Here is a 25865-nt window from a genome sequence, read left to right as displayed (position 1 = left end):
TCTCTCTCTCTCAAATAAATCTTTAAAAAAAATAAATTTTTAAGGTAGTTTTTTGATCAAAAAATATTTTACAGTTGTTACTAGTTAAATCTATCATTTTTTTTCCTTTTATGCTTTCATACTACTTTGCTGTCAAACTTAGAAAAGTTCTCCTCAAAAAAAAAAAAGAAAGAAAGAAAGACAGAAAAAGAAAGGTTCTCCTCATCCTGAGAGTACAAAAATATTTATGTTGGCCTCCAGTTTTGCTTACGGTTTCATTTTTATATCAAATTCCATATGGATTTAAGAGTTTATTTGGTATGATATGAGGTAAAGCTCACCTGTATTTTTTGTCACATAGTTAACCAGTTGTTCATGTAACAATTACTCACTAATTCATCCCCCCTTGGTCTTAAATGTGTCTTTAATCATATTGCAAATGCTTTTACTTCTGTGCTTTCTACTTTGTTCTATTGGTCTGTTTATTTTGATATTAATTGCTCTGCTTTAGTAAGTACAGTTTTAGGACATTTCAATATGTGGCAGTGCAAGTCCCTGTTGTCATTCTTATTTTTTAATGTTTTCTTGGATATTCTCACCCATTTGTTTTTCCAAATTCTAGATCATTTTGTCCAGTTCCAATAAAAATCTGTTTTTCTGAGTAGTATTTGTAAATTAATTTCAGGGAAATTTAATATTTTTATAAGCCTCCTATCTAGAGGCATGAAATCTACATCCCTCAGTAAAATTTAATAATGTTAATTTATATTAGGCATTTTATTACATTTAATCCTATATGTGTTATAGGTTTTGTTGCTGAGATCTTTTTTTTTCTGTTATGTTTTCTGATTATTGCTGAAATATGGGAAAGGAATTAGTTTTTGTATTGTTTTTCTTTTTTTTTAAGATTTCATTTATTTATTTGACAGAGAGAGACACAGCTAGAGAGGGAACATAAGCAAGGGAAGTGGAAGAGGGAGAAGCAGGCCTCCCGCTGAGCAGGGAGCCCAATGCGGGGCTCCATCCCAGGACCCTGAGATCATGACCCAAGCGGAAGGCAACCGCCTAACGACTGAGCCACCCAGGCGCCCAGTATTGTTTTTCTGTAGTGTAGTCATCCTTTTATTTCCAATATTTACATGGCTTTCTGTTAAATAGGGTCTTATCAAAGGAAAATTTGGGGAATATATGCCAAGATTTAATGAATATTTTGTATTTGCACTAGATTCTATGCTGTGAAGCTATAATTAACTCCACAAAGCTGTGTTACAGTTAGGTACACTATTCACTGTCATATTTCCTCAAATCTATAGGACCTAAAAAAGAGTTTTGTCTCCATGAATCTGACCTTCAGTTTTAGATTGTTTGTAAAGTTATATGATAAAAAAAAAATCGCTACAGTGAGTGATCTGTGGGACTAGAGGCCACTGAATGTAATTTCTTCTCTTAAAGTCTTATTTTCAAAGACTTCTTCCTCTCTACCCCCACCCTGGGAGTATATTTCTATGTGTCATTGATTGGCACTGGGTAGTACTATTAAAGTTAAGTCTAAAAAGTGGATTAGATAATAGTCCAAAATATTACTGTAAGCTTGGTCTTCTTGTTGCTCTTAGCTAGTGTTTCTTAAATTGCTACTGAAGTAAGACAATTAAGGGACAGACAAAAGAATGCCAGGACTCAAGCCTGGTGATTATAGTGTTGTAAGTAGTCTCCTTCACTGCCCTCTGGCATAATTAAAGTATGAGTTGGCCATGTTTGCAATTTAACACAGCTATTAAGTTTTCCATATGCAAAAAAAACATATTAGCTCACACTTGCATTGCTCTGAAATTGTTATTTTTATGTGTTCTGTGTTCTGCTTCCTCACCAAGACTCTAGACTATGAATGAAGGTATGTCTCTTATTTATAAATCCCTATAATCTTAGTATAATGTCTTAAACACAATGACCATTATACTATGACCAATACAGTAGTAAAAATTGGAAAAGACTAATAAATATTATGTATGATGAACAGTATGTGTATGTCCACATGTTGTACATACAAGTGAGAGTTAACCAAAGATGATCATAGATGCCAGACCCAAAGTGAGTACCAAGATGCTGGACAATAAGAGAAAGCCAAAGAATGGATACCTTGCCTTCTAAGAAGAATGTTAAGACCAAGTTACTGGGCTTGTGGTGGTTATAAACTTGCATGTATTCTGGGAAGACAAAGTCTTTGACATCTCTAATAGATGTTCAGTGGGCATCTCAAATTTAATACATTCAAAACAGAAATCTTAATTACCTACTTAGTTTCATTCTTTCAGCAGATATTTACTGAAGAACTACTGTGTGCCAGATACTGTTCTGGTGCTTGGACTATCCATCAGTGGGTATAAAACAAATGTCTCAGCCCCTGTGTTGCTTATAATCTAGCAGAGAGAAATAGGCAGTAAATAATAAACTTAGTAGGTAAATTGTTAAGTACTGTAGAAAAAAGAAAAAGTACAAAAGGGTGAGTGGAATTATGAGTGTTGGTGGGATGGGCTTGAGGATAACGGTGGGGAGAAGCAAGTAGCAACTTTAAGTGGGGAAGTCAAGTTGAAATTGGAGCAAAGAGCTGGAGGTGAGGGAATTAGTCAAGCAGGGGTATCTGGGAGAAGGGCATACCAGGCAAAGGAGGAGCTAGAGCAAAGATCTCAAGTCAGGAGGTACCCAGTGTATCCAGTGAACTGCAGGGAGGCCATTGTGGCAGATGCAGAGCCAGTGATGGAGAGAGTACGAAAGAAGGTTAAAGGGAGAAGGGAAATGGTAGAAGACAAATCACGTAGGGCCTTAGGCCACTCTAAAGACTTTGGCTTTTAGTCTGAGTAAAAAAGAGAGCCATCATACAGAAGAGTAACATCTGACTTACATTTTAACAGAATTAATCTGGCATCTCTGTTGAGAAAAGAATATAAAAGGTTAAGGGCAGGTACAGGGAGAACTGTTAAGAGTGATTGAAGAAATCCAGGCAGAGAAAGGATGGTGGCTTGTATGAGGGCAGCAGCCATGGAGGTGAGGAGAAATCTTTGGATTCTGGATTTTGAAGTTAGAGCTAGCATGATTTTCTGATGCTTTAGATTGGGATGTGACTCCAAAGGTTTTTGGCCTGAGCAGCTGGAAGGATGGAAGTGCCATCAGCCATGATAGGAGAGACTGCGGGTGGAGCAGGTTCAGAGCAGATGAAGATATGTTAAGTTTGTGATATTCAAGTAGAGATGTTCAATAGGCAAGTGGATGTACAAGTCTGGAGTCTGGGAAAGAGGTCGAGTAGAGATAGAAATTTGAGAGTTGTCAGCCTGTAGATAATATTTAAACCATGAGACATCAAGGGAATAAGTAAGAGAAGAGGACCAAAGACAGAGCTTAGGCATGTCATAGCTTCTTCCTTTGTTCTCCTTTCAGATAGTTAATGGCACTACTATCTCCCTAGTTTCTCTAGCCAAAAATCTGGAAGTCATCCTTGATTCTGTATCAACAAACCCTTTCTAAATCCAAATCTGCCTGCTCCATGTCCACTACCAACCTAGTCCAAGCCATCATTTTCTTCTAATTCTTCACTCTGCTTCACCTTTTACCCCCACCCCCAGTCATTCTCCACCTAGCAGTTAGAATGATCTTTTAAAAAGGCAATTCATAGGGCACCTGGGTGGCTCAGTTGGTTAAGTGTCCAACTTTTGATATCAGCTCAGGTCTTGATCCTCGGGGTCATGAGTTCAAGCCCTGCATTGGGCTCCATGTTGGGTGGGGAGTCTACTTTTTTTTTTTTTTTTAAGGCAATTCAGATCATATCACACTTCTGTTCAAAACCCTCCAATGTCCTGGGTAGCAAGGAAAGCAATCAACAGAGTAAAAAAGCAGTCTATGGAAAATATTTGTGAACCATATATCTGATAAAGGGTTAATATTTAGAATATATAAAAAACTCCTACAACTCAACAAACAAACAAACAAACAAACCCACAAGTAATCTGATTAAAAATGGGCAAAGGACTTGACTAGACATTTCTTCAAAGAAAATATACAAAATGGCCAACAAGTATATGAAAAGCTGCTCAATATCACCAATCACCGTGGAAAAGCAAATCATAACCTCAGTGACTTATCACCTTATACTCCTTTGGGATGGTCATTATCAAAAAACAAAACAAAACAAAATAGCAAGTGTTGGTAAGGATGTGGAGAATTTGGAACCCCTTGCCTGGTTGGTGGGAATATAAAAATAGTGCAGCTGCTGTAGGAAACAGTATGGAGCTTCCTCATTAGAAATAGAATTACCATATGATTCAGCAATCCTGCTTCTGAGTACAAATACAAAAGAATTGAAGCAGGATCTTAAAAAGATATTTGCACACCCGTGTTCACTGCAGCATTATTTACAGTTGCCAAGAGACAACCTAAATGTCCATTGACATTTGCATAAAGAAAATGTGGTACAGATGTACAGTGGAATATTACTCTGCCCAAAAAAGGAAGAAACCTATCTGATAAAGGACTGTTATCTAAAATACATGAAGAACTCTTAATTAAAACTCAACAATAAAAAAATAACCTGATTAAAAAGTGGGCCAAAGACCTTAACAGACACCTTACCAAGGAAGTTAACAGGTGGCTGCGGCGCCTGGGTGGCTCAGTCAGTTAAGCATCTGATTCTTGATTTTGGCTCAGGTCATGATCTCAAAGTTATGGGATTGAGCCCCACGTTGGGCTCTGCGCTCAGTGCAGAGTCTGCTTGTCCCTCGCCCTCTGCTCCTCCATCCACTTGATCCCTCTCTCTCTCTCTCTCAAATTAATAAAATAAAATCTTTAAATAAAAAGAGTTATACAAGTGGCAAATAAACATGAAAAGATATGGGGCGCCTGGGTGGCTCAGTCAGTTAAGCATCTGCCTTCGGTTCAGGTTGTGATGCAGGGTCCTGAATGGAGCCCTGCATTGCATTGGGCTCCCTGCTCAGCAGGGAGTCTGCTTCTCCGTGTGCCCCTCCCCCCATTCGTGTGCGCTCTCTCTCTGTCTCAAATAAATCAATAAAATTTTCAAAAAAGAAAGAAAAGATGCTCCACATTGCATGTCATCAGGGAAATGCAAATTAAAGCAACAAGTTACCACTTCCCACCTACCAGAAGGGCCAAAATCCAGAACACTGACAACAAATGCTGACAAAGACATGAAGAAACAGGAACTCTCTTTCATTGGTGATAGGGGAATGCAAAATGCTACAACCACTTTGGAAAACAGTTTGGTGGTTTCTTAAAAAACCGAACATACTCTTACTATATGATCCAGCAACTATGCTCCTTGGTATTTACCCAAAGGAGTTGAAAACTTATGTCCACACAGAAATCTGTAGACAGATGTTTATAGTGACTTAATTCATAATTGTCAAAACTTGGAAGCAACCAGCACATCCTTCAGTAGGTAAACAGGTAAAATAAACGGTGGTACATCCAGACAATGGCATATCATTCAGCACTAAAAAGAAAACTATCAAGTCATAAGACATGGAGGAACTTTAAATACCTATTACTAAATGAAAGAAACCAATCTGAAAAGGCTATATACTGTGATTCCAACTATATGACATTCTGGAAAAGGCCAAGCCATACGGAAATAGTAAAAAGATTAGTGGTTGCCAAAGGTTAGGGAAGGGGAGGGGTTAACAGGTGGGGCACAATGGACTTTAAGGGCAGTGAAACTACTCTATATGATACTGTAATGGTAGAAACATGGCACTATACATTTGTCAAAACCCATAGGATATACAATACCAAGAGTGAACCCTAATGTAATTTGTGGACTTTGGATGGTAAGAACATGTCAATAACGTAGGTTCATCAGTTATAACAAATGTACCACTCTGGTGCAGATGTTGATAATGAGGGAGCCCATGCTTGTATGAACCTTCTCAATTTTGCTATGAACCTAAAATTGCCTTAAAAAATAAAGTCTATTAAAAAAAATCAAGTGCCAGGAATGATAAGGTAATAAGCTTTCTACAGAATGAGTAAGTGGGCTTATATGGGTGTAGAAGTGGTGAAGGTAGTCGGCTGTGGATGCTTACTCCCCCTTTTACTTCCCTCTTCCACTGAACACATTTTGAAAGGGTTTGTGGTGTCTCACCTTCTCCCCCTCCCCCATTTGTGTACCTGCACCACCCTATGTTTGGCCTTTCTTTTTTCTCTTGCCACCTTCTTGAAAAGGGAAATACAGTTAGAATAGTAGGCACTTAATAATGCTTTAGCATGAACATCCTTCACAACTTTAAGATCATGTGTACCTTTCATGCTCATGCTGTCAAAAATCTTAACCTCTCTCTCTGTATCCTACTTCTCACACTTATAAAATGGGTGAAATAATACCTACCTTATACACTTGTTGTAAAGATTAAATGTTAATACTCTTAAAGCTCGTAGGACAGGTCTGGCATATGGCAAACACCCAAATGTAGAGCTGTTATCATTATTACTGTTGTTATTAACTGATGTATTTGTGCTCTTCATAACTGTTCATCCTATCAGTCAAATATATTTCCTTTATGTATATTCCTTTTCAGTGTATATTCCTTTAACCTTCCTTCTTAGTCTGCCCTGTAATCCAAGAGCCTTCCCCAATTTCAAACAATGTTATGAAAAGAAAATTTATAGATGCAGAGATGGCTGATTTCATTTTTTTGGTCTTTCTGAGAGTCAACTTATTTTTTCCTTTATGTTACAGGTGGTATGCAAGATTACAATTATGTATGGGCCAACTGTTTTGAGATCACATTAGAACTATCTTGTTGCAAGTACCCACCTGCTTCGCAGCTTCGACAAGAATGGGAGAACAATCGTGAGTCTTTGATCACATTGATTGAAAAGGTAAAAGTAGCTGACTGGAAGGTTGGGGAGTAGAAATAGCAGATGATATAAGGGAGAAATTCAGTTGCATTGGAATAACAATCCTTAACAGTTCTCTTCCTCTGGAGGGCTTTCTCTGATTGTCTTAGAACACGTTATAGACTGAAATAATTAGCCAAACTTGTACTGTCAGGTTCTGTAACAATGTCATGTGATCATATTTGCTAGAGAGCCTTTGACCACTATATGAACCATGGACGTCAGTTTAATTTAAATATCAGACAGGGTAATATATGATTGAATATACCAGAAATTATTACTTAATGAGAAATTATTACTTGTTGAGAAAATTAGAAGTCTGGTTTGGAGGAGAGGGAATTTCAAAAGCATATTACTAGTCTACATGTCAGACACATATGACTTAAGTTTAAGGGTCAGTATTTTTTGTCTATATTTTCACTTGGAGGCATAGGAAAATAGAGAAGCAACCTTTTTTTTTTTTTTTTTTTTAGAAACTCTAGCATCAATGCAGAGAGGTTATGCTCTCTTGCATTCCAAATTGTCTTTGAGCAGTCTACTTTGATTCATGTTTTTTTAGGTTCACATTGGAGTTAAAGGATTTGTTAAAGATTCAGTAACGGGATCTGGTTTAGAGAACGCAACCATCTCAGTGGCTGGTATTAATCATAATATCATAACAGGCAGATTTGGTGATTTCCACAGATTACTTGTTCCTGGAACTTACAACATTACAGCTGTTTCAACTGGGTAAGAATTTAGAATCTAAAAATATCAAGCCTCTATTTGTAGCTAAGACAGAAATATAGTCTAGGAAATGTTATTTACTGTATCTGGTTTTATTTTCCCTTGTTTTCTGATTTTTCCCTTTTATAGTGAAAAAATAGTATTGTGGAGTCTTTTGTGACATAGTTTAACAGTAGAACTGGATATGAAGCATAATTGTAAAATTGTGAGGAAGGACAGTTTTAAAAGCTTAAAAAGATGGTCAGCTGTGTAAAGCATTGCCTCAAAGCTAATTGAGTACAGAGTAGAAGAAGCTCGGAGCTCTGGGAAAGACATTTTAAAAAGTTGTCTTAACATCAGCTTTCTAATATATGAAATGAGTGGTTTCTCACTTCCCCTGGACTCCTTTCTGGAAGCTCAGTTTGCTAAGGATTTAATTGAAAGTGTTTCATTTAATTTTGAACTTTCCTATTTACAAAAGTAGTTGGAATGTAAGTTTGAAAAGGCACAGCAAAGAATTGGATGGTTTATCCCTTCTTTGAGTATTGTAGCAATGGTTACAGTGGGTTAATGACCTCCATCTTTCATATCATTCTTTCCTTTGCATGTAATTTTTGGTAAGCATTCTAATGTGTGGAACTGAGATGAGGGTGAGAGAAATAGTTCTTTAAAGACTTAATCTGGGATTCTCTGAGATCATATCGTAAAAGTCTTGAATTTACCCATTTATCTTTATTTAGTTTGAGTTTTCATAGACCACTAAGTGTAAGAGTATGAAAAGGCTATTCTGCTTTTATAATGTTAAAGCATTGTGTGTTTGAATCTAACTCCAAGCCACCTACTTTTTCAAAAAAATTTTTTTCAGGTATATGCCACTGACAATTAATAATATAATAGTGAAAGAAGGACCAGCCACAAAGGTGAATTTTTCCCTTCGGCCAACAGTGGTTTCCGTAATCCCTGACACAACTGAGGTGGTAGTAACTGTTAGCACAGTTGCTCTGCTTAATAATCTTCCTGGAACACAATCCTTCCACCAGCCAATTCAGCCAAAGGACTTTCACCACCACCATTTCCCTGATATGGAAATCTTCCTGAGAAGGTTTGCCAATGAATATCCTAACATCACCCGGCTTTATTCATTAGGAAAATCAGTAGAGTCAAGAGAACTTTATGTAATGGAGATATCTGATAATCCAGGTGTCCATGAACCAGGTAATTAGCATGGTTTTATACAGAATTTCAGTAGTGCCTTTCAGAGCTATCTACCATATTTCTGTGTTTCATCTAGAAAGGTCACCTTAAGTGTGTATAACTGGAACAAAGAAAATGTAACCAGGGGCGCCTGGGTGGCTCAGTCAGTTAAGCTTCGGCTCAGGTCATGATCCCAGGGTCCTGGGATCGAGCCCTGCATCAGGTTCCCTGCTTGGTGGGAAGCCTGCTTCTCCCTCTCCCACTCCCCCTGCTTGTGTTCCTGCTCTCGCTATCTCTCTCTCTCTGTCAAATAAATAAATAAAATCTTAAAAAAAAAAAAGAAAATGTAACCAATCTTTTGCGAGAAAAAAAGAAAATCCATTTAATAATCCATATTAGGCACAGTATTTAATATACTGCATAGATTAGATTTTTTCTGCTAATAGTATTTTTATTTTCATATTATATGGCATGTGCATACGTGTGTGTGTGTGTGTGTGTGTGTGTGTGTGTGTGTGTGTGTGTGTATGCTTTGAGCCTGCTCAGATGTATATATTGTAAGGAAGCTGCTTTATAAGATACTTTTTCCTGCTTCTTTTGCCAAAATATATCTTTTCTTAAATTTTTGGTTCAGGGTCTTATATATGTTGGGGAAAAAATAGAGTCCATGCTAAAATAAAAAGGAAAAAACTCTTCCATGTAATTATTTTGTTTTCAGGTGAACCAGAATTTAAGTACATTGGAAATATGCATGGAAATGAAGTGGTTGGACGAGAACTGCTATTGAACCTCATTGAATACCTTTGTAAGAACTTTGGAACAGACCCTGAAGTGACAGATTTAGTTCGCAGCACTAGAATTCACCTTATGCCATCCATGAATCCTGATGGGTATGAAAAGGCCCAGGAAGGTAAAGAATAGTTGTCTATTAATGCTTAACCTTTTTGATTATCATATAGCGTGATTATTTGGGAGTAGAAGAGAATTTGAACTGGTTGTTTCCTTGGAATTTATTATTTTGTTCTTATATAATTGTTCTGGCTTTTGTATTCTTATAAGATAGGCTAGTTCATTCAATAGTTATGATATCAAGTTTGTATTTAATGGAGTTCTCCACTTTGCTAATGGCTCTTATTTCCTAAAAAAATAATATAAGGTTTTAATAAATTTTTCCATTTTAACAATAATTTTAAAGAACTTAATTATTTGATTAATAATAAATTAACAAATAACTTAATAAAATACATTTGTGTAATTATTTTTTTAATTACTGTTATATAGTAATTTTGTTAAATTATTGTATTGGGAACACTATCTCATAGGTGAGAACTCAAATCACATTTCTTTTGAAGCCAGTGACTCTAAATTGACTCCCAGTTGTGCTCCCCATGCATGCATATTATAAACCTGCTGAGTTATTGAGAACCATTCCTCTGCCTCCTCTGGGCCAGCCCATCTCTCCTGGGGCAATATAGTCAGAGCAGGGTCTGGGGCAACTTGCTTACAGGCGCTTCTTTATGCGGAACGCTAGGAATGTGAGAATCTGTTTTTTCCCAAACTGTGGTTCCTTCCAGGCAATCATACCAGTGAGTAGAGTAGGTACCACCATATGAATATGCAACCACATGACTCTCACTGACTAAACACTGAGAGAATCATCTAATGAATGACCAGGTTAATCCATTTTTTATTACTCAGTTTACTTTGCTAAGGACCTTATTCTTTGTCAGCCTCACAAATCCCTCCACCTTCCTCTTTTGAGACCTTTCTGAGAGAGAAAACTATTTACTACTAGTGAACCCTCCAGTAGGTTTTTCTCATTCACTTGCAAATTTTTCTCATCACTATGATTATAATAGGTTTCCCACTCCTTATTAAAAAGGAGTAAATTTAAATTCAACCCTTTCTTCATCAGGTTAAACTTCCAACTATGTTCTTGACTGACTACCTTTTTGTGATCACTTTAATGTAAGCATATCACAATTTTCTTCTTTTCATTTGGTCTATTCCTTTACGATGTTTTAGTGATGTGTATATCAATACAATAGAACCTCCCTCTGATTAGTCATGTCCACTCAACATTGTGATCATGTCATTGTGTATGGATTATTGACAATTGAGCAATGCTTTCTTTTGAGCCAAAACTCTAATATAATTTATATAGTTGGAATTTTTCCCCTCAAAGTATGAACAGAGGGCAGAAATGAAAGGATAATGGTTTTATCTTTCTGTTCAAAAGATCTGGAAGAGATATACTTTTTTAATGTACAATACCAGAAAATGTATGTTTTAATCATAATGTGATTAATCATAGTGAAGCCTGATGTGTTCACATTTACCTTTGAGTTAAGATAGCTGAAGTAGTATGTGTTGGATTAAAATGTAAATGAAACATGGCTAAAATTTAAATACTTTATCATACAGGAGATTCAGTAAGTGTAATTGGCAGAAACAACAGCAACAACTTTGACCTGAACCGAAATTTCCCAGACCAGTTCTTTCAGATCACAGATCCTACCCAACCAGAAACTATTGCTGTAATGAGCTGGATGAAGTCCTATCCCTTTGTACTGTCAGCAAACCTGCATGGAGGTAATAGCAACTTGATATTCCAGTAATTATTTCTTGTTGAGAGCATTTGAAAATCCTCGTGGAATGTTATCTTTTTATAGTCTTAGGCTATCTTAAAATGGGTATCCTATTTTCGCTTTTACAGCAGACAATTATAAAGATCTTTTCTCATTGCTTTTTAAGCCAATTTCCTGGCTATTTTCCCCCCTTCCTCTCCCACTCTTCCTCTCCCCTTTACCCCCTCCCCACTTTCTTCTCCCTCCCTCCCTCCTCCCTATCTCTCTGTTCCCTTGTCTCTCTCTCCCTCCTCTCCCACCCACCCCCACTTAGTTCTTCAAGCGGTTTATATTTATCCTTCACATGTGTTTTATATTTATCCCTCTCACTGGGAATTTGGTAACATACTCTTTGTCATTCAGGAAAATTAAACTCTAACAAACCGGAAATCTTTAGTCCTATTCTTCCCTAAGATTTAATACTCTTTTAGGTAGGTTTATAAGACATTCTCTTATTTTTTTCCTTACTATGAATTTAACTGCAGCACAATGGCCTCATTCTCTTGTGGTGTTTGGGCTTATACACCTTCATATAATTCAGCAGGAATTGATCAGTTGAATAGGATGAGAGGTCAAGATTAAAAATCATCACAATGTCCAACTAGGGCTATATGAGTAAGAGTGAAGTGTAAATACCAAAGAGAACTGAAAAGATATGTCTACATGTAAACTTGTACATGAATATTTGTAGTAGCATTATTCATAATAACCTAAAAGTATAAACAACCCAAGTATCCATCAACTGATGATTGGATAAATAAAATGTAGCATACTCATACAATTGACTATTATTCGACCGTGAAAAGCAATGAAGTCCTGATGCATTTTACAACATAAATGAACCTTGAAAATATGCTAAGTGGTAGAAGCTAGTCACCAAAAACTATATATGATTACATTTTATGAAATGTTCAGAATAGGTAAATGCATAGAGATAGATAATAGATTTGTGGTTGCCTCAGGCTATGGTGAATAGTGGTGGGAGGAAATGGGAGTGACTGCTAATGAGTATAGGGTTTTCTTTTGGCATGATGAAATAATCTATAATTAGATAGTAATGATGGTTGTACAACCCTGTGAATGTACTAAACAACGTTGAATTATATACTTTAAATGGATGGGTGTATGTTACGTGAATTACAGTTGACCCCTGAACAACATGAAGGTTAAGAGGGCTAGCCCCTGTGCAGTTGAAAATCCATGTATAACTTTTGACTCCCCCCAAACTTAACTACTGAGAGCCCACTGTTGGCCAGAAGCCTTACCGATAACAGTTGATTAACACATAGTATTTGTATGTTGTATATATTATATACTATATTCTTAGAATAAAGCAAGCTTGAAAAAAGAAAATTTTATGTTACTAAGAAAATCATTTATGGAAATAAGTTTCTACATTTCTACAAAATCATTAAGAAATACATTTATAGTACTGTAGTGATAAAAATCTGCATGTAAGTGGATCCATGCAATTCAAGCCCCTGTTGTTCAGGGGTCAACTGTTCATCTCAGTAAAGCTGTCTTTTAAAAGAAAGAGCACAAGGTATTAGCACCAGGGGTAAGGGAAGTAATTTAGTGTCAACATATGTTGGAATACCTAATAAAGTATCACAGTTGAGATTTGATGGCATTTAGATTAAACTGCCATTTATTTTATTTTGTTTTATTTATTTTTTATTTATTCTTTTTACCTGCCACTTTAGAATGACAGTACACATGATATTTATAATACTAGTTACATTCCAGTGAAAATAATTTACAGATTTACACGTGGTATCAAGACCTTGGCATGGTGGGGGATACATCTTAGTCATGTGGACTTGTTTCTTTCCAGGACATATTTTGCTGTAAACTTCCCTCTTAGAACCACTTTTGCTGCATCCCAAAGGTTTTGAACCATTGTGTTTTCATTTTCATTTGTTTCCGTGCACTTTTTTATTTCTTTGTTTATTTTCTGACTGACCTATCCATTGTTTAGTAACATGCTATTTAACCTCCATGTATTTGTGGTCTTTCCAGATTTTTTCTTGTGGTTAACTTCTAGTTTTATAGCATTGTGGTCAGAAAAGATGCATGGTATGACTTCGATCTTTTTAAATTTGTTGAGGCTTGCTTTGTGGCCCAATATGTGATCTATTCTGGAGAATGTAAATGTGTACTTGGAAAGAATGTGTATTCTGCTGTTTTAGGATGAATATATCTGTTAAATCCATCTGGTCCAGTGTGTCATTCAAAGCCATTGTTTCCTTGTTGATTTTCTGTTTAGATGATCTGTTCATTGACATAAGTGGGGTGTTAAAGTCCCCCAATTATTGTATTATTATCAATTATTTCCTTTATGTTTATTATTAACTGTTTTATGTATTTGAGTGCCCCCATATTGGGTACATAAAATTTTTTTAAAGATTTTATTTATTTGTCAGAGAGAGAGCATGCACAAGCAGGGGGAGCAGCAAGCAGAGGGAGAGGGAGAAGCAGGCTCCCTGCTGAGCAAGGAGCCCAACATGGGACTCAATCCCAGGACCCTGAGATCCTGACCTGAGCCGAAGGCAGATGCTTAACGGACTGAGCCACCCAGGCATCCCTGGGTGCATAAATATTTACAATTGTTATATCTTCTTGTTGGATCATCCTTTTATTATGTATAGTGTCCTTCCTTGTCTCTTGTTACAGTCTTTGTTTTAAAGTCTATTTTGTCTGATACAAGTATGCTACTCTTTTGACTTCCATTTGCATGATAGATGTTTCTCCATTTCCCTCACTTTCAGTCTGCAGCTGTCTTTAGGTCTAAAATGAGTCTCTTGTAGGCAGCATATAGATGGATCTTGTTTTTTATCCATTCTGTCACTCTGTGTGTTTTGATTGGAACGTTTAGTCCATTTATATTCAGAGTAATTATTGATAGGTATGTATTTATTGCCATTTGATTACTTGTTTTATCGTTGTTTCTGAAGATTTTCTCTTATCCTTTCTTGTTTCTCTCCCCATGGTTTGCTGGTTTTCTTTAGTGATATATTCGGATTTCTTTCTCTTTATTCTTTGCAAATTTATTAGTGGTTTTTGATTTGTGGTTACCGTTAGATTTGTATATAACATCTTCTGCATATAGCAGTCTATATGAAGTTGATGGTTGTTTAAATTTGAACCCATTCTTTACTCCTCTTCTCCCTATGTTTTAGGTATATGGTGTCATATTTTACATCCTTTTATTTCATTAGTTCCTTGAGTGATTTTTTTTTACAGGAATATTCATTTTTACTGCTTTTGTGTTAACTGCCTTCATACTGTCACTTTTAATCTCTCCTTTTTACTCAAAGAGTCCCCTTTCATATTTCTTGTAGGGTTGCTTTACTGGTCGTGAACTCCATTAGTTTTTTTGTTCGTGTGGGAAACTTTATCTCTCCTTCCATTCTGAATGATAGCCTTGCGGGATAGAGTATTCTTGGTCCCATTTAGCACTTTGAGTATATCATGCCACTCCTCTCTGACTTGGAAGGTTTCTGCTGAAAAATCTGCTGATAGCTTTATGGGGTTTCCTTTGTATGTAACTGTCTTTCGTCTTGCTGCTTTTAGTATTTTTTCTTTATCAGTATATTTTGCCATTTTAATTACAATATGTCTTGGTGTGGATCTACTTTTGTTGATTTTGTTGGGGGATCTCTGTGCCTCCTGGATCTGCATATTTGTTTCCTTCCCCAAATTAGGGCAGTTTTTAGCTATTATTTCTTCAAATAAATTCTCTGCCCCCCTTTCTCACTTTTCTTCCTCTGGGACTCCTATAATATAAATATTATTATGTTTGATGGAGTCACTGAGTTCCCTAAGTCTAGATTCACTTTGCATAATTCTTTTCTTTTGTTCAGACTCATTACTTTCCATTACTCTGTCTTCTAGGTCTGTTCATTCCATCAAACATTTCATTTATTGACCCCTTTAACTCTGCTGTTATTCTTTCTCTGTGTTAATGGTCCCATTGATGTCCTCCACTCTTTTCTCAAGTCAAGTGAGTATCCTTATGATCATTGCTTTAAATTCTCTATTAGGCATGTTATTTATATCTGTTTTGCTTAGATCTCCAGCCATGGCCTTGTCCTGTTCTTTCATTTGGGACAAATTTCTCTGTCTTCTCATTTTGTCTAAGTTTCTGTGCCTGTTTCTCTGTGTTAGGGAAGTCAGCTATATCTCCTATCTTGAGGATAATGGCCTTATGAAGAGGTCCTGTATTGCCCTGCTCTGTGTAGTGTCCGCTCTTCCCCTAGAAGCCTGGTGCTTCTAGGAGTGTCTTCAGTGTGTTCTGTGTGTGCTCTGCTGTTTTGTGCTGACTACTTTATCCTTCAGGCCAGCTGCCTGCAGAGGCTCTCTTTGCCTATTTTGGGCAGTGTTTGGTCCCTGGCCTGAATGTGGTGAGTTTTAACTAAATATGCTCTGGTTTGCTTGTGAAATGAGACCTGTTGCCACCACCACTGGAACTGAAGCCCTACAGAACTCCCATTTCAGGAGACGCACTGTGGGCAGGGGTTGGGCCAGTCTTCTGGGGGAGGGGGCCCACCAGGTTGGGACTCAAGCAAGCGAGACTGGGAAGGGTGGTTCTTCCAGAGTATGGAGGTGGGAAGTTGGGGGTGTGGGGTATAGGGCTTGGTGTAAACAAGTTAGGTATTGCATGTCTGCGCTGCACTTGTTCCCACAGGTGGCCCTGTGCTTATGCTGAAGGATGGGGGAGGGAGATAGCTCTGGCCAGTTTCCTTGTTCCGGAAGGAGTATTTCCATGAATGCTGCCTCTCTGGGACACAGTCTGAGATGAGCAAGTAACCTCCCCACTGTGTGCCCCGGGTGCTCTTCAGATTGCTGCTTCCATGCTATATGTCCATGGGCTGTTTCTCCTGCCTTCTCTTCAAGAGCAGCCCCAATATCCTCTAAGCTCTCTCAGAGCCAAGCATGCTGACCTTTAAAACTACAGGCTTTTTTTTTTTTTAAGATTTTATTTATTTATTTGACAGAGAGAGAGATAACGAGAGCAGGAACACAAGCAGGGGGAGTGGGAGAGGGAGAAGCAGGCTTCCTGCCAAGCAGGGAGCCAGATGTGGGGCTTGATCCCAGGACCCTGGGATCATGACCTCAGCTGAAGGCAGACGCCCAATGACTGAGCCACCCAGGAGCCCCTAAACCTGCAGGCTTTAAGCCTCACTGGTTGCAAGGACTCGTGGAAGTCGGGCCTTTTTGCTTTCCAAACCAGTTGCTATGGGGATTCGTTTTCCCCTGTGCATCCCTCTGTCTCTCACTCTTCTCTGCAACCATGGTTCTCTTTCCACCCCAGCGGCCATGATCCATTTCTCTCCTAAACCGTGTCTCCACACTTCCTACCTTCTTCCATGTGGCCTCTTCTCTATGTTTAGTGGCCTTTTCTCTATGTTTAGTTGTGGAATTTGTTCTGCCAGTCTTCAGGTCGATTTCTGGGATATTTAGGATGATTTGATAGTTATCTAGCTGTCTTCATGGGATGAGGTGAGCCTCGGGTCCTCCTATTCTACCACCATCTACCTCTCCCTCTCCATGACATATTTTGTTTTCTCATCATAAAATCTTTAAATGGGTTTTGAAATCTTAGCAAAGAAATTTAAAAGAGGATTTCTTTGGTGTCAACAATTTAGAAGGATTTTGAAAGACTATAGAGAAAAGTAAAATTCCTCCTTGTAAATTTTGATACTAATTTTTTTATTGAGGTGAAATTCATATAACAAATTTAATCATGTTAAAGTGAACAATTCGGTGACATTTAGTACATTCACGATGTTGTGCAACCACCATCTCTATTTAGCTCCAAAACATTTTCATCTCCCCAAAAGGAAATTTCTTACCCACTAAACAGTTGCTCCCTATTTTCCCCTCCCCTCAAGCCCTGGTAACAACCAGTCTGTGTTCTGTCTCTGTGGACTTGCCTGTTTTGGATATTTCATAGAAATGGAATCATGCAATATGTGATCTTTTGTGTCTGTCTTCTTTCGCTTAGCATAATGTTTTCAAGTTCTTTCATATTGTAGCATTTATTAATACTTCTTTCCTTTATATGGCCAAATAATATTTCATTGTATGTATATACCACAATTTATTTATCCATTTTTCCATTGAGGGACATTTGGGTTGTTTCCACTTGTTCACTATTATGAATAATATTGCTCTGAACAATGGTATACAATATCTGAGTCTGTGCTTTCAATTTTTTTGGGTAATTCCATGTTTAGTGCTTTCTAAAAAAATTTAATTCCAGTGTAGTTAACATACAGTGTTATATTAGTTTCAGATGTACAATATAGTGATCCAACAGTTCTGTATGTTACTCAGTGCTCATCATGATAAATGCACTCTTAATCCCCTTTACCTATTTCCCCCTTCCCCCCACCCACCACCCCTCTGGTAATCTTTAGTTTATTCTCTATAGTTAAGAGCCTGTTTTCTGTCTGTCTCTTTTTTTCTTTGTTCATTTGTTTTGTTTTTTCATTTCCACATATGAGTGAAATCATGTCATTTGTCTTTCTGTGACTGACTTATTTCATTTAGCCATATTTAGTTTTTGATGGAAATACCACCGTATGATAATTGCATGTTTAGCTTTTTAAGGAACTGCCAAACTGGTTTCCACAGTTGCCATACCATTTTACATCCCCAGCAATGTATGAAGGTGCCAGTTTTTCTTTTTCTTTTAATTTAATTTTATTAATGTTATGTTAATCACCATACATTACATCATTAGTTTTTGATGTAGTGTTCCATGATTCATTGTTTGCATATAACACCCAGTGCTCCATCCAGTACGTGCCCTCTTTAATACCCATCACCAGGCTAATCCATCCCCCCACCTTCCTCCCCTCTAGAACCCTCAGTTTGTTTCTCAGAGTCCATAGTCTTTCATGGTTCATTTTCCCCCCCTTCATTTTTCCCTTCCTGCTATCTTCTTCTTTTTCTTTTTTTTTTTTTTAGCATATGGTGTATTATTTGTCTCAGAGGTACAGGTCTGTGATTCAACAGTCTTACACAATTCACAGCACTCACCATAGGAGAGATTTTATTTATTTATTTGTTTGTTTGTTTATTTATTTATTTGTCAGAGAGAGAGAGCACAAGCAGGGGGAGTGGCAGGCAGAGGGAGAAGCAGGCTCCCTGCTGAGCCAGGAGCCCAATGTGGGACTTGATCCCAGGACCCTGGGATCATGACCTGAGCCTAAGGCAGATGCTTAACTGACTGAGCCACCCAGGTGTCCCTGGTTCCAGTTTTTCTACATTCTCATCAGTACTTGTTAGTTTCTGTTTTTATATTATAGTCATTTTAGTGGGTAAAGAATAGAATTTCATTGTAGTTTTGATTTGCATTTCCCTGATGACTAATAATGAGCATCTTTTCTTGTACTTGGCCATTTGTGTTATCTGCTTGGGAGAAATATCCGTTCAAGTCTTTTGCCAATTAAAAATTTTTTTTTGTCTTTTCGTTGAGCTGTAAGAGTTCTTTATATAGTCTGGATTCTAGACCCTTACCAGATTGCTGATTTTGAAATATTTTCTCCTGTTCTCTGTTCTATAGGTTGTATTTTAACTGTTTTTTAATTTTAACTTTCTTAATAATGTCCTTGACACACAAAAGTTTTTCATTTTGACGAAGTCAGATTTATCTATTTTTTTCCTTTATTGTTCCTGCTTTTTAGGTTGATACTAATTTTTTTAAAATAGACTGTTTCATAGAAATGTCTCTTTTATTTTTTTAAAGGTTTTATTTATTTGACAGAGAGAGGCACAGTGAGAGAGGGAACACAAGCAGGGGGAGAGGGAGAAGCAGGCTTCCTGCGGAGCAGGGAGCCCGATGTGGGGCTCGATCCCAGGACCCTGGGATCATGACCTGAGACAAAGGCAGATGCTTAATGACTGAGCCACCCAGGCGCCCCAGAAATGTCTCTTTTTTTTTTTTTTTAAAGATTTTATTTATTTTATTTGAAAGAGAATGAGAGATGAGAGCACGAGAGGGAAGAGGGTCAGAGGGAGAAGCAGACTCCCTGCTAAGCAGGGAGCCCGATGCGGGACTCGATCCCGGGACTCCAGGATCATGACCTGAGCCGAAGGCAGTCGCTTAACCAACTGAGCCACTCAGGCGCCCCCCAGAAATGTCTCTTATGACCTTTTTTTTCTGTCCTTAGAAATTAGCTGTTTGAAAAACAGTATTGAATAGAAGTTGATGTTCACTTTTTTCTGTTCGGATTTTTAGATATGGGTCATAGTTCTGGGGTAAAATTAAAGTTTTTTGAGACATTAAATTTGTCTAAGAAGAGGTATTGAAGTATACTTGTTCTTGTTAGAACTATTTTGGGGAATAGAATGAACATAGTTCTTCATACTTGCTTCTTAAAGAATGTTTTACTCTGTATAATGTTGGCTGGTATTTGTTACCACAGGATTACTTCATCTGAATGCAAATTGAATATGTTCTTTCACTTCCATTCCCATGAAGTGGAATGATAAAAAGGGCAAAGATGTGTAGCTTAGTAGTGGTAGGTAGGATACATGGGCAGATGAACAAATGAAAACAATGTGACTAATAGGAAAATAAGGGATTTCATCTTGTGGTGGGAGAGTAGGCATGTGTAGCTCAGGGCTCTTACCTGAGAAACAACCCTAACTTCTTTATGCCCTATGGGGAGCATGAAGGGACTTGATATCATTTACATATGTTTTAAAGCATCACTTCCTTTATCTTAAGTCATGAAAAATCATACAATGCAACTCCAGTTGACTAATTTCTAATGTGAGCATAAGGGAAATTTTTAGCATTTTTTACTGAGTGTAGGTCAGGGCCGGCTCTGCTATTTATACATTAGTCATTTAACCTCTCTGTTTTAGACTCCACATCTGCAAAATGAAGAGGATGGATTAATTGAACTTCAAGGATCCTTTCTTTTTTTTTATTTTATTTTTATTATTTTTTTTAAGATTTTATTTATTTGTCAGAGAGTGAGAGGGAGAGAGAGCACAAGCAGCGGGGAGGGGCACAGGGAGAGGGAAAAGCAGGCTCCCTGCTGAGCAAGGAGCCCAACGGAGGGCTCGATCCCAGGACCCTGGGATCATGACCTGAACTGAAGGCAGTTGCTTAAGCAACTGAGCCACCCAGGCACCCCTCAAGGATCCTTTCTTATTTTAAAATTCCATGATATTATAAATGTCTGAATTTTACTAGAAAAGTATCAAATTTTGCTCATTTTTTCTGATCCTATGTATTATAAGACTGAAACTGTTTAAATTAAGCCTGTGTACTTCTGGTTTGGCTCTGACATAAATTATACCTAGAAGTTCAGGTAAATTCCTAAGACCTTTCTAGTTAAGGCAACCTTTAAGTGTCATCATAGCTATTTAATATTTCACTTATCCATTTGATTTTCCATTGAGGAAATTAGCAACTTCTTCATTTCTAATGAGGAAATTAACTTTGGAAAATTGTATTGGTTTCCTGTCTCTGGCAGTATTGTGAAAGTGTACTTTATGTTGATGATCCATCTTGAAGGAGATAACATGATACATTTTCCCCTTTTCCCTTTGCAGGTTCTTTGGTAGTGAACTACCCTTTTGATGATGATGAACAAGGGCTTGCCACATATAGTAAATCACCAGATGATGCTGTGTTTCAACAAATAGCACTTTCTTATTCCAAGGTAGGCTTGTGTTTAAACATAAAATGCTATAAAATTGTTTAATTAAAAAAATGAATTGAAACAAAGTCCAGTAAGACTCTGATCAAGTGCTTTCTTCTTGATTAAGCCTTCCATAATTCCTTTCCATGATTCCTTTCAGTCAGTCTTAAGCGCTTTTTCTCTTGTTTTCTACCTCACTTTGAACATACCATGTATTTCCCCATTACCTTTAATCTCAAGTAATGTCTTTTTGTCTACAGTTTTTAGCGTAGTACCTGAATCATAATAAATTAAACATAATAAATATAAATTAGCATGCTGGTTTATTTCATTTGACCAGTATTTAAGTTATAAACCTACTTGTAGTCTAAAGTGGAGGTTGACAAGCTACAGCTGTAGCGCCAAATCCAGCCCATTAACTGCTTTTATAAGTAAAATGTTACTGATACACAGCCACATCCATTTTTTTATGTATTGTCTATGGCTGCTTCCTCTTTCAGCATTTGAAAAGAAATGAGTGTAATTAACCGTTGTTAGCAGAGTAAAGAAGGAAAACACAGCATTCATCTCAATAGGTGCAGAGGGTAAAGTTGAGTAGTTACAACAGACACGTTCAAGCCTCTAAAGCCTAGAACTTTTACCATCCGATCCTTTATAGAAAAAAATTGCCAACCACTAGTCTAAGCTATTGAAGAGTCTATCATAACATATAGCAAGGGAAAGCAGGTAGATATTTATGTATTTTCTAAATTTTTTATAGTGAACACACATTACTTTTATAGTCAAAAATGGTATATGTATGTGTGTGTGCTTGTGTGAAATTTTAATTGAAAAATTATTCTTAGATAACATGTTAAAAGTTGGGGCTTGGAAACTAGGACTGTTAGTTTCAATTTTTGGTCTTACTACGGACTCAGTCTGTGACTTTATTGGTTATAGATAACACTGCAACTCTTTGGTCTCTATTCACAGCCTTCTGTTATTTCACATTGCCCATGCCTACATCCTGCACAAGTGGACCCTGTGAGACTGTTGAGAGTTTCTAACAGGGGAATACATCTATTATTACACTTTAAGGAATAGCTGTCTTCTGTTTGGGCACACCATTGTTAAAGGGATGTTCATGACATAGAATATTCTACCCTCTGAATAATCAAAATAAAAATTAAGTGATCAGATTTTGTTCATATCCCCATCACATTTGGTGCCCGGTCTTATAGTTCTGCTTTTTATCCTCATTGTGATTTCAAGTTCCTTAGCCTCTTTTTGTATTTGAGAGAGAGAGAACACGAGCACAGTTGAGCAGGGGGGAAGGGCAGAGGGAGAGGGAGAAGCAGACTCCCCGCTGAGCAGGGAGCCCCATGTGGGGCTCCATCCCAGGACCCTGGGATCATGACCTGAGCTGAAGGCAGACGCTTAACCGTTTGAGTCACCCAGGTGCCCTTTTTGTTTTCTTTGACCTTTAATTCTTTTGATTTTACTTTCTATCCAGCTTAGACCTATGGATGTCCCTTTCAGTGATGCTCTCACTCACACCTTGGGATACCCTTTGGACATACCTGCCTCGCCAGTGTCCATTCCGCAGTAATTGCCACCACCATCTCTCTTCTACATCCCAGAAAAGTCACAGGGTCATGGAAATTGACCACACTATCTATGCTCTCTAACCTCAGCAGAGGTTTATTATATTTTAACTATAATGAAATTCAATGAATTCAATTTAGTGAAAGTGAAGAAACAGCTTTCTGCTGTACAATGTGACAGATATCAAGTGACAAGAAAATTTTAAGGAGGCATTAGTGGAAAAACTAGTAAGTTCTGAATAAAAATTAATTTATTTTAGTTAACAGTATTACACCAGTGTTAATTTCCTTGTTTTGATAATTGTGCTTTGATTACACAAGATGCTAACATTAGGGAAAACTGGCTCAAGGGTATATAAAACTGTACTATTTTTGCAACTTCTCTGCAAGTCTAAAATTAGTTCAGGATGGGGCGCCTGGGTGGCTCAGTCATTAAGCATCTGCCTTCGGCTCAGGTCATGATCTCAGGGTCCTGGGATCGAGCCCTGCATCGCGCTCCCTGCTCCGCGGGAAGCCTGCTTCTCCCTCTCCCACTCCCCCTGCTTGTGTTCCCTCTCTCACTGTGTCTCTGTCAAATAAATAAATAAAAAATAAATAAAATCTTTAAAAAAAATAAAATTAGTTCAGGAGAGAGCAAAAGAAAAGAAGAAAACTGAGTAGTCTCTTGTCTCCGCTTCCTTATTGTTCTCTCCTCTCAGTTTCCTGTCATCTGCCTTCTGCCTACATTGTTTTACCTGGACGTGCCCCCTCAAAGGTTACCAGAAATCTGTTGTTGTTTTTTTAACTTTCTTGACCTCTGAAGTCTGACATGTTTGTCTTCTCCTCTTGATCTCTGCCCCATTGCATAGTAGAAAGCTCTGCTTTTTTTCTCTTTTGTTGGCTGGACATGGTCTCTTTTACTTTTTTTTCCCTCCATCTTCCATCCTCAGCCATTTTAACCATCTTAGCAATTAATCCAATTAGTTTACCTGTCACTACTAAGTAAATGCGTCTTTAAAAAACTGTTTCATAGAATGGGAATTATTGTAAACAGATGAAAAGATACAGGCAAACAACAAGAAGAAAATAAACCTAGAGAGCACACATCATTTAATATCTTGGTATATGACTTTTAGACTGTGTGTGGACTGAGACTGGACATCCTCACCCTCAGGCTTCTTGTCAAACCATTTGTTTGAAAAACTTAATTAGGTTTTTAAAAAATGATCAGAGTAGCGAGAATTAAAGGAGATGGCAAATGCACATGGTAAAATCAAAGGCCACAACCTCTGGGGGCTTGTGATCTCACACTTGGATTATTTCAGTAGTACTCTGATGGGTCTCCCTGGCTTTGATTTCTTTTTCACATTATTATTTGGATAAACTTCCTAGAGCCATGAATATTTTGCACATCACCCTTTCTTCAGAGATTTTTAGTGGCTCTTTATTACTCTGACAATCAAGTCGAAATGTTAATAGCTACTTTCTACAATTACGGTGTCTAAAGTGAGGTTTATACTAGATGACCCATTAAGATGTAGGAAGAATATGTTAGAAATTCTATTTATATTTTTATTTTAAAGATTTTATTTATTTATTTGAGAGAGAGAGAATGAGAGATACAGAGCACGAGAAGGAAGAGGGTCAGAGGGAGAAGCAGACTCCCGCTGAGCGGGGAGCCCGATGTGGAACTCGATCCCGGGACTTCAGGATCATGACCTGAGCCAAAGGCAGTCGCTTAACCAGCTGAGCCACCCAGGCGCCCGTCTATTTATATATATATATATATTTTTTTTTTTTTTAAAGATTTTATTTCTTTGACAGAGAGAGACACAGCGAGAGAGGGAACACAAGCAGGGGGAGTGGGAGAGGGAGAAGCAGGCTTCCCGCGGAGCGGGGAGCCTGATATGGGGCTCGATCCCAGGACCCTGGGATCATTACCCAAGCCGAAGGCAGCCGCTTAACGACTGAGCCACCCAGGTGCCCCCGTCTATTTATATTTTTAAATTTATCCCTTAAATATTCTTTCTTTTTATGCAGGTTTATATTATATGTATTGTATTAGTATAGTAGTACATCTGTGTAATTTATAACTGAATGGATAGATAGATACTGATGGAAATGAAGAAAGAGACATAGAAGGTACATGCACATCTTCAGTGAAAAAACCAGAAAGCAAAGGAGCATGTACCCAGTTATTACAGTAATCCAAAATAATAATTTTTATTTGATAAGAAAGCAGTGGGATCATAAGCTTGTAATTCATATGTTAAGTTTATGAAAGCATATTGTTTATATATTTTTTTATTTTAAATCCAGGGGGCCTGTTTATATACACATACGTACATATACATATGTGTGTGTATACACAAACACACACACACACACACACACACACACACACATTTTTAAGTAAGCTCTACGTCTAACATGGGCCTTGAACTCACTACCCTGAGATCAGGAGTCGCATGCTCTACCGACTGAGCCACTCAGGTGCCCCTGTTTATATATTTTAAAGTTAAATGGTTAATTCTCAGTAGTGGGAAAACAGGAAATTATTTTTCTTTTCATGCTTTCTATACATTTTTTTTTTCTATTTCCACAAGAAAGACGCTCTGGCCAGCAATCTTTCTCTTCTCTAGATTCCAGTAGCACTTCCTTGTGTCTTCATGGCAGTTTGTTTTACCCTTCCTCGGGCAAGCTATTGTCCGTGTGCTATGCTAGACACTGCTAGATGCTGAGGACACGAAGACATGCACTGTTTCAGGGAGTAGTGTCTTGTTTTTAGGGAAGAAAAAGGTGCAACCAGTTGTAACAGAGTACAGAATGCAGTCAAAGCACAGGGGGACCATCTGGAAGTGAGAGAAAGCTGCTTACTCCACATCATGTGTGAATTATCTTCGGGACTTTCAAGCTTCTTGAAGACATGAATATGAACACTTTTTTGTGGGATTTCTTTTTTGGAGAGGGACTGAGTTGGGTTTTATATTACTTGTAACTGCAAGTCGTAAAGTTTTATTTTTTTACAGAACACATTTAATTTTGATTTTTAAAAGTAGGTAACAAGTTCATATAGTAAACAATGAAAATGGCATAGAAAGTTATACATTAAAAAGTCTCAGTACTTCTCATGGCTCCACTCACCCCATTCCCACCTCCACATACACCCTATTGGTAACCACTTTTATTATTTTTCCTTATCCTTCCTGTGATGCAAACAAATATAAGTAAAG

At 37.6% G+C, this 25865-nt stretch overlaps 1 protein-coding gene across 1 annotated transcript in view; it reads left to right on the top strand.

The window, feature by feature from the left end:
* CPD (carboxypeptidase D) overlaps positions 1–25865 on the top strand; it is a 67777-nt gene that overhangs the window by 16755 nt on the left and 25157 nt on the right. The window contains exons 3-8 of the mRNA XM_027625642.1: positions 6719–6861; positions 7439–7608; positions 8450–8799; positions 9497–9688; positions 11203–11370; positions 20982–21091. Coding sequence (XP_027481443.1) covers positions 6719–6861; positions 7439–7608; positions 8450–8799; positions 9497–9688; positions 11203–11370; positions 20982–21091 — 1133 coding nt within the window. The remainder of the gene's footprint in view (positions 1–6718; positions 6862–7438; positions 7609–8449; positions 8800–9496; positions 9689–11202; positions 11371–20981; positions 21092–25865) is intronic.

This window comes from Zalophus californianus, chromosome 16, assembly GCF_009762305.2.
Source record: "Zalophus californianus isolate mZalCal1 chromosome 16, mZalCal1.pri.v2, whole genome shotgun sequence".
Classification (NCBI taxonomy): Eukaryota; Metazoa; Chordata; class Mammalia; order Carnivora; family Otariidae; genus Zalophus; species Zalophus californianus.
Note: the sequence above shows the minus strand (reverse complement) of the source record. Positions and strands in the feature narration are given on the sequence as shown.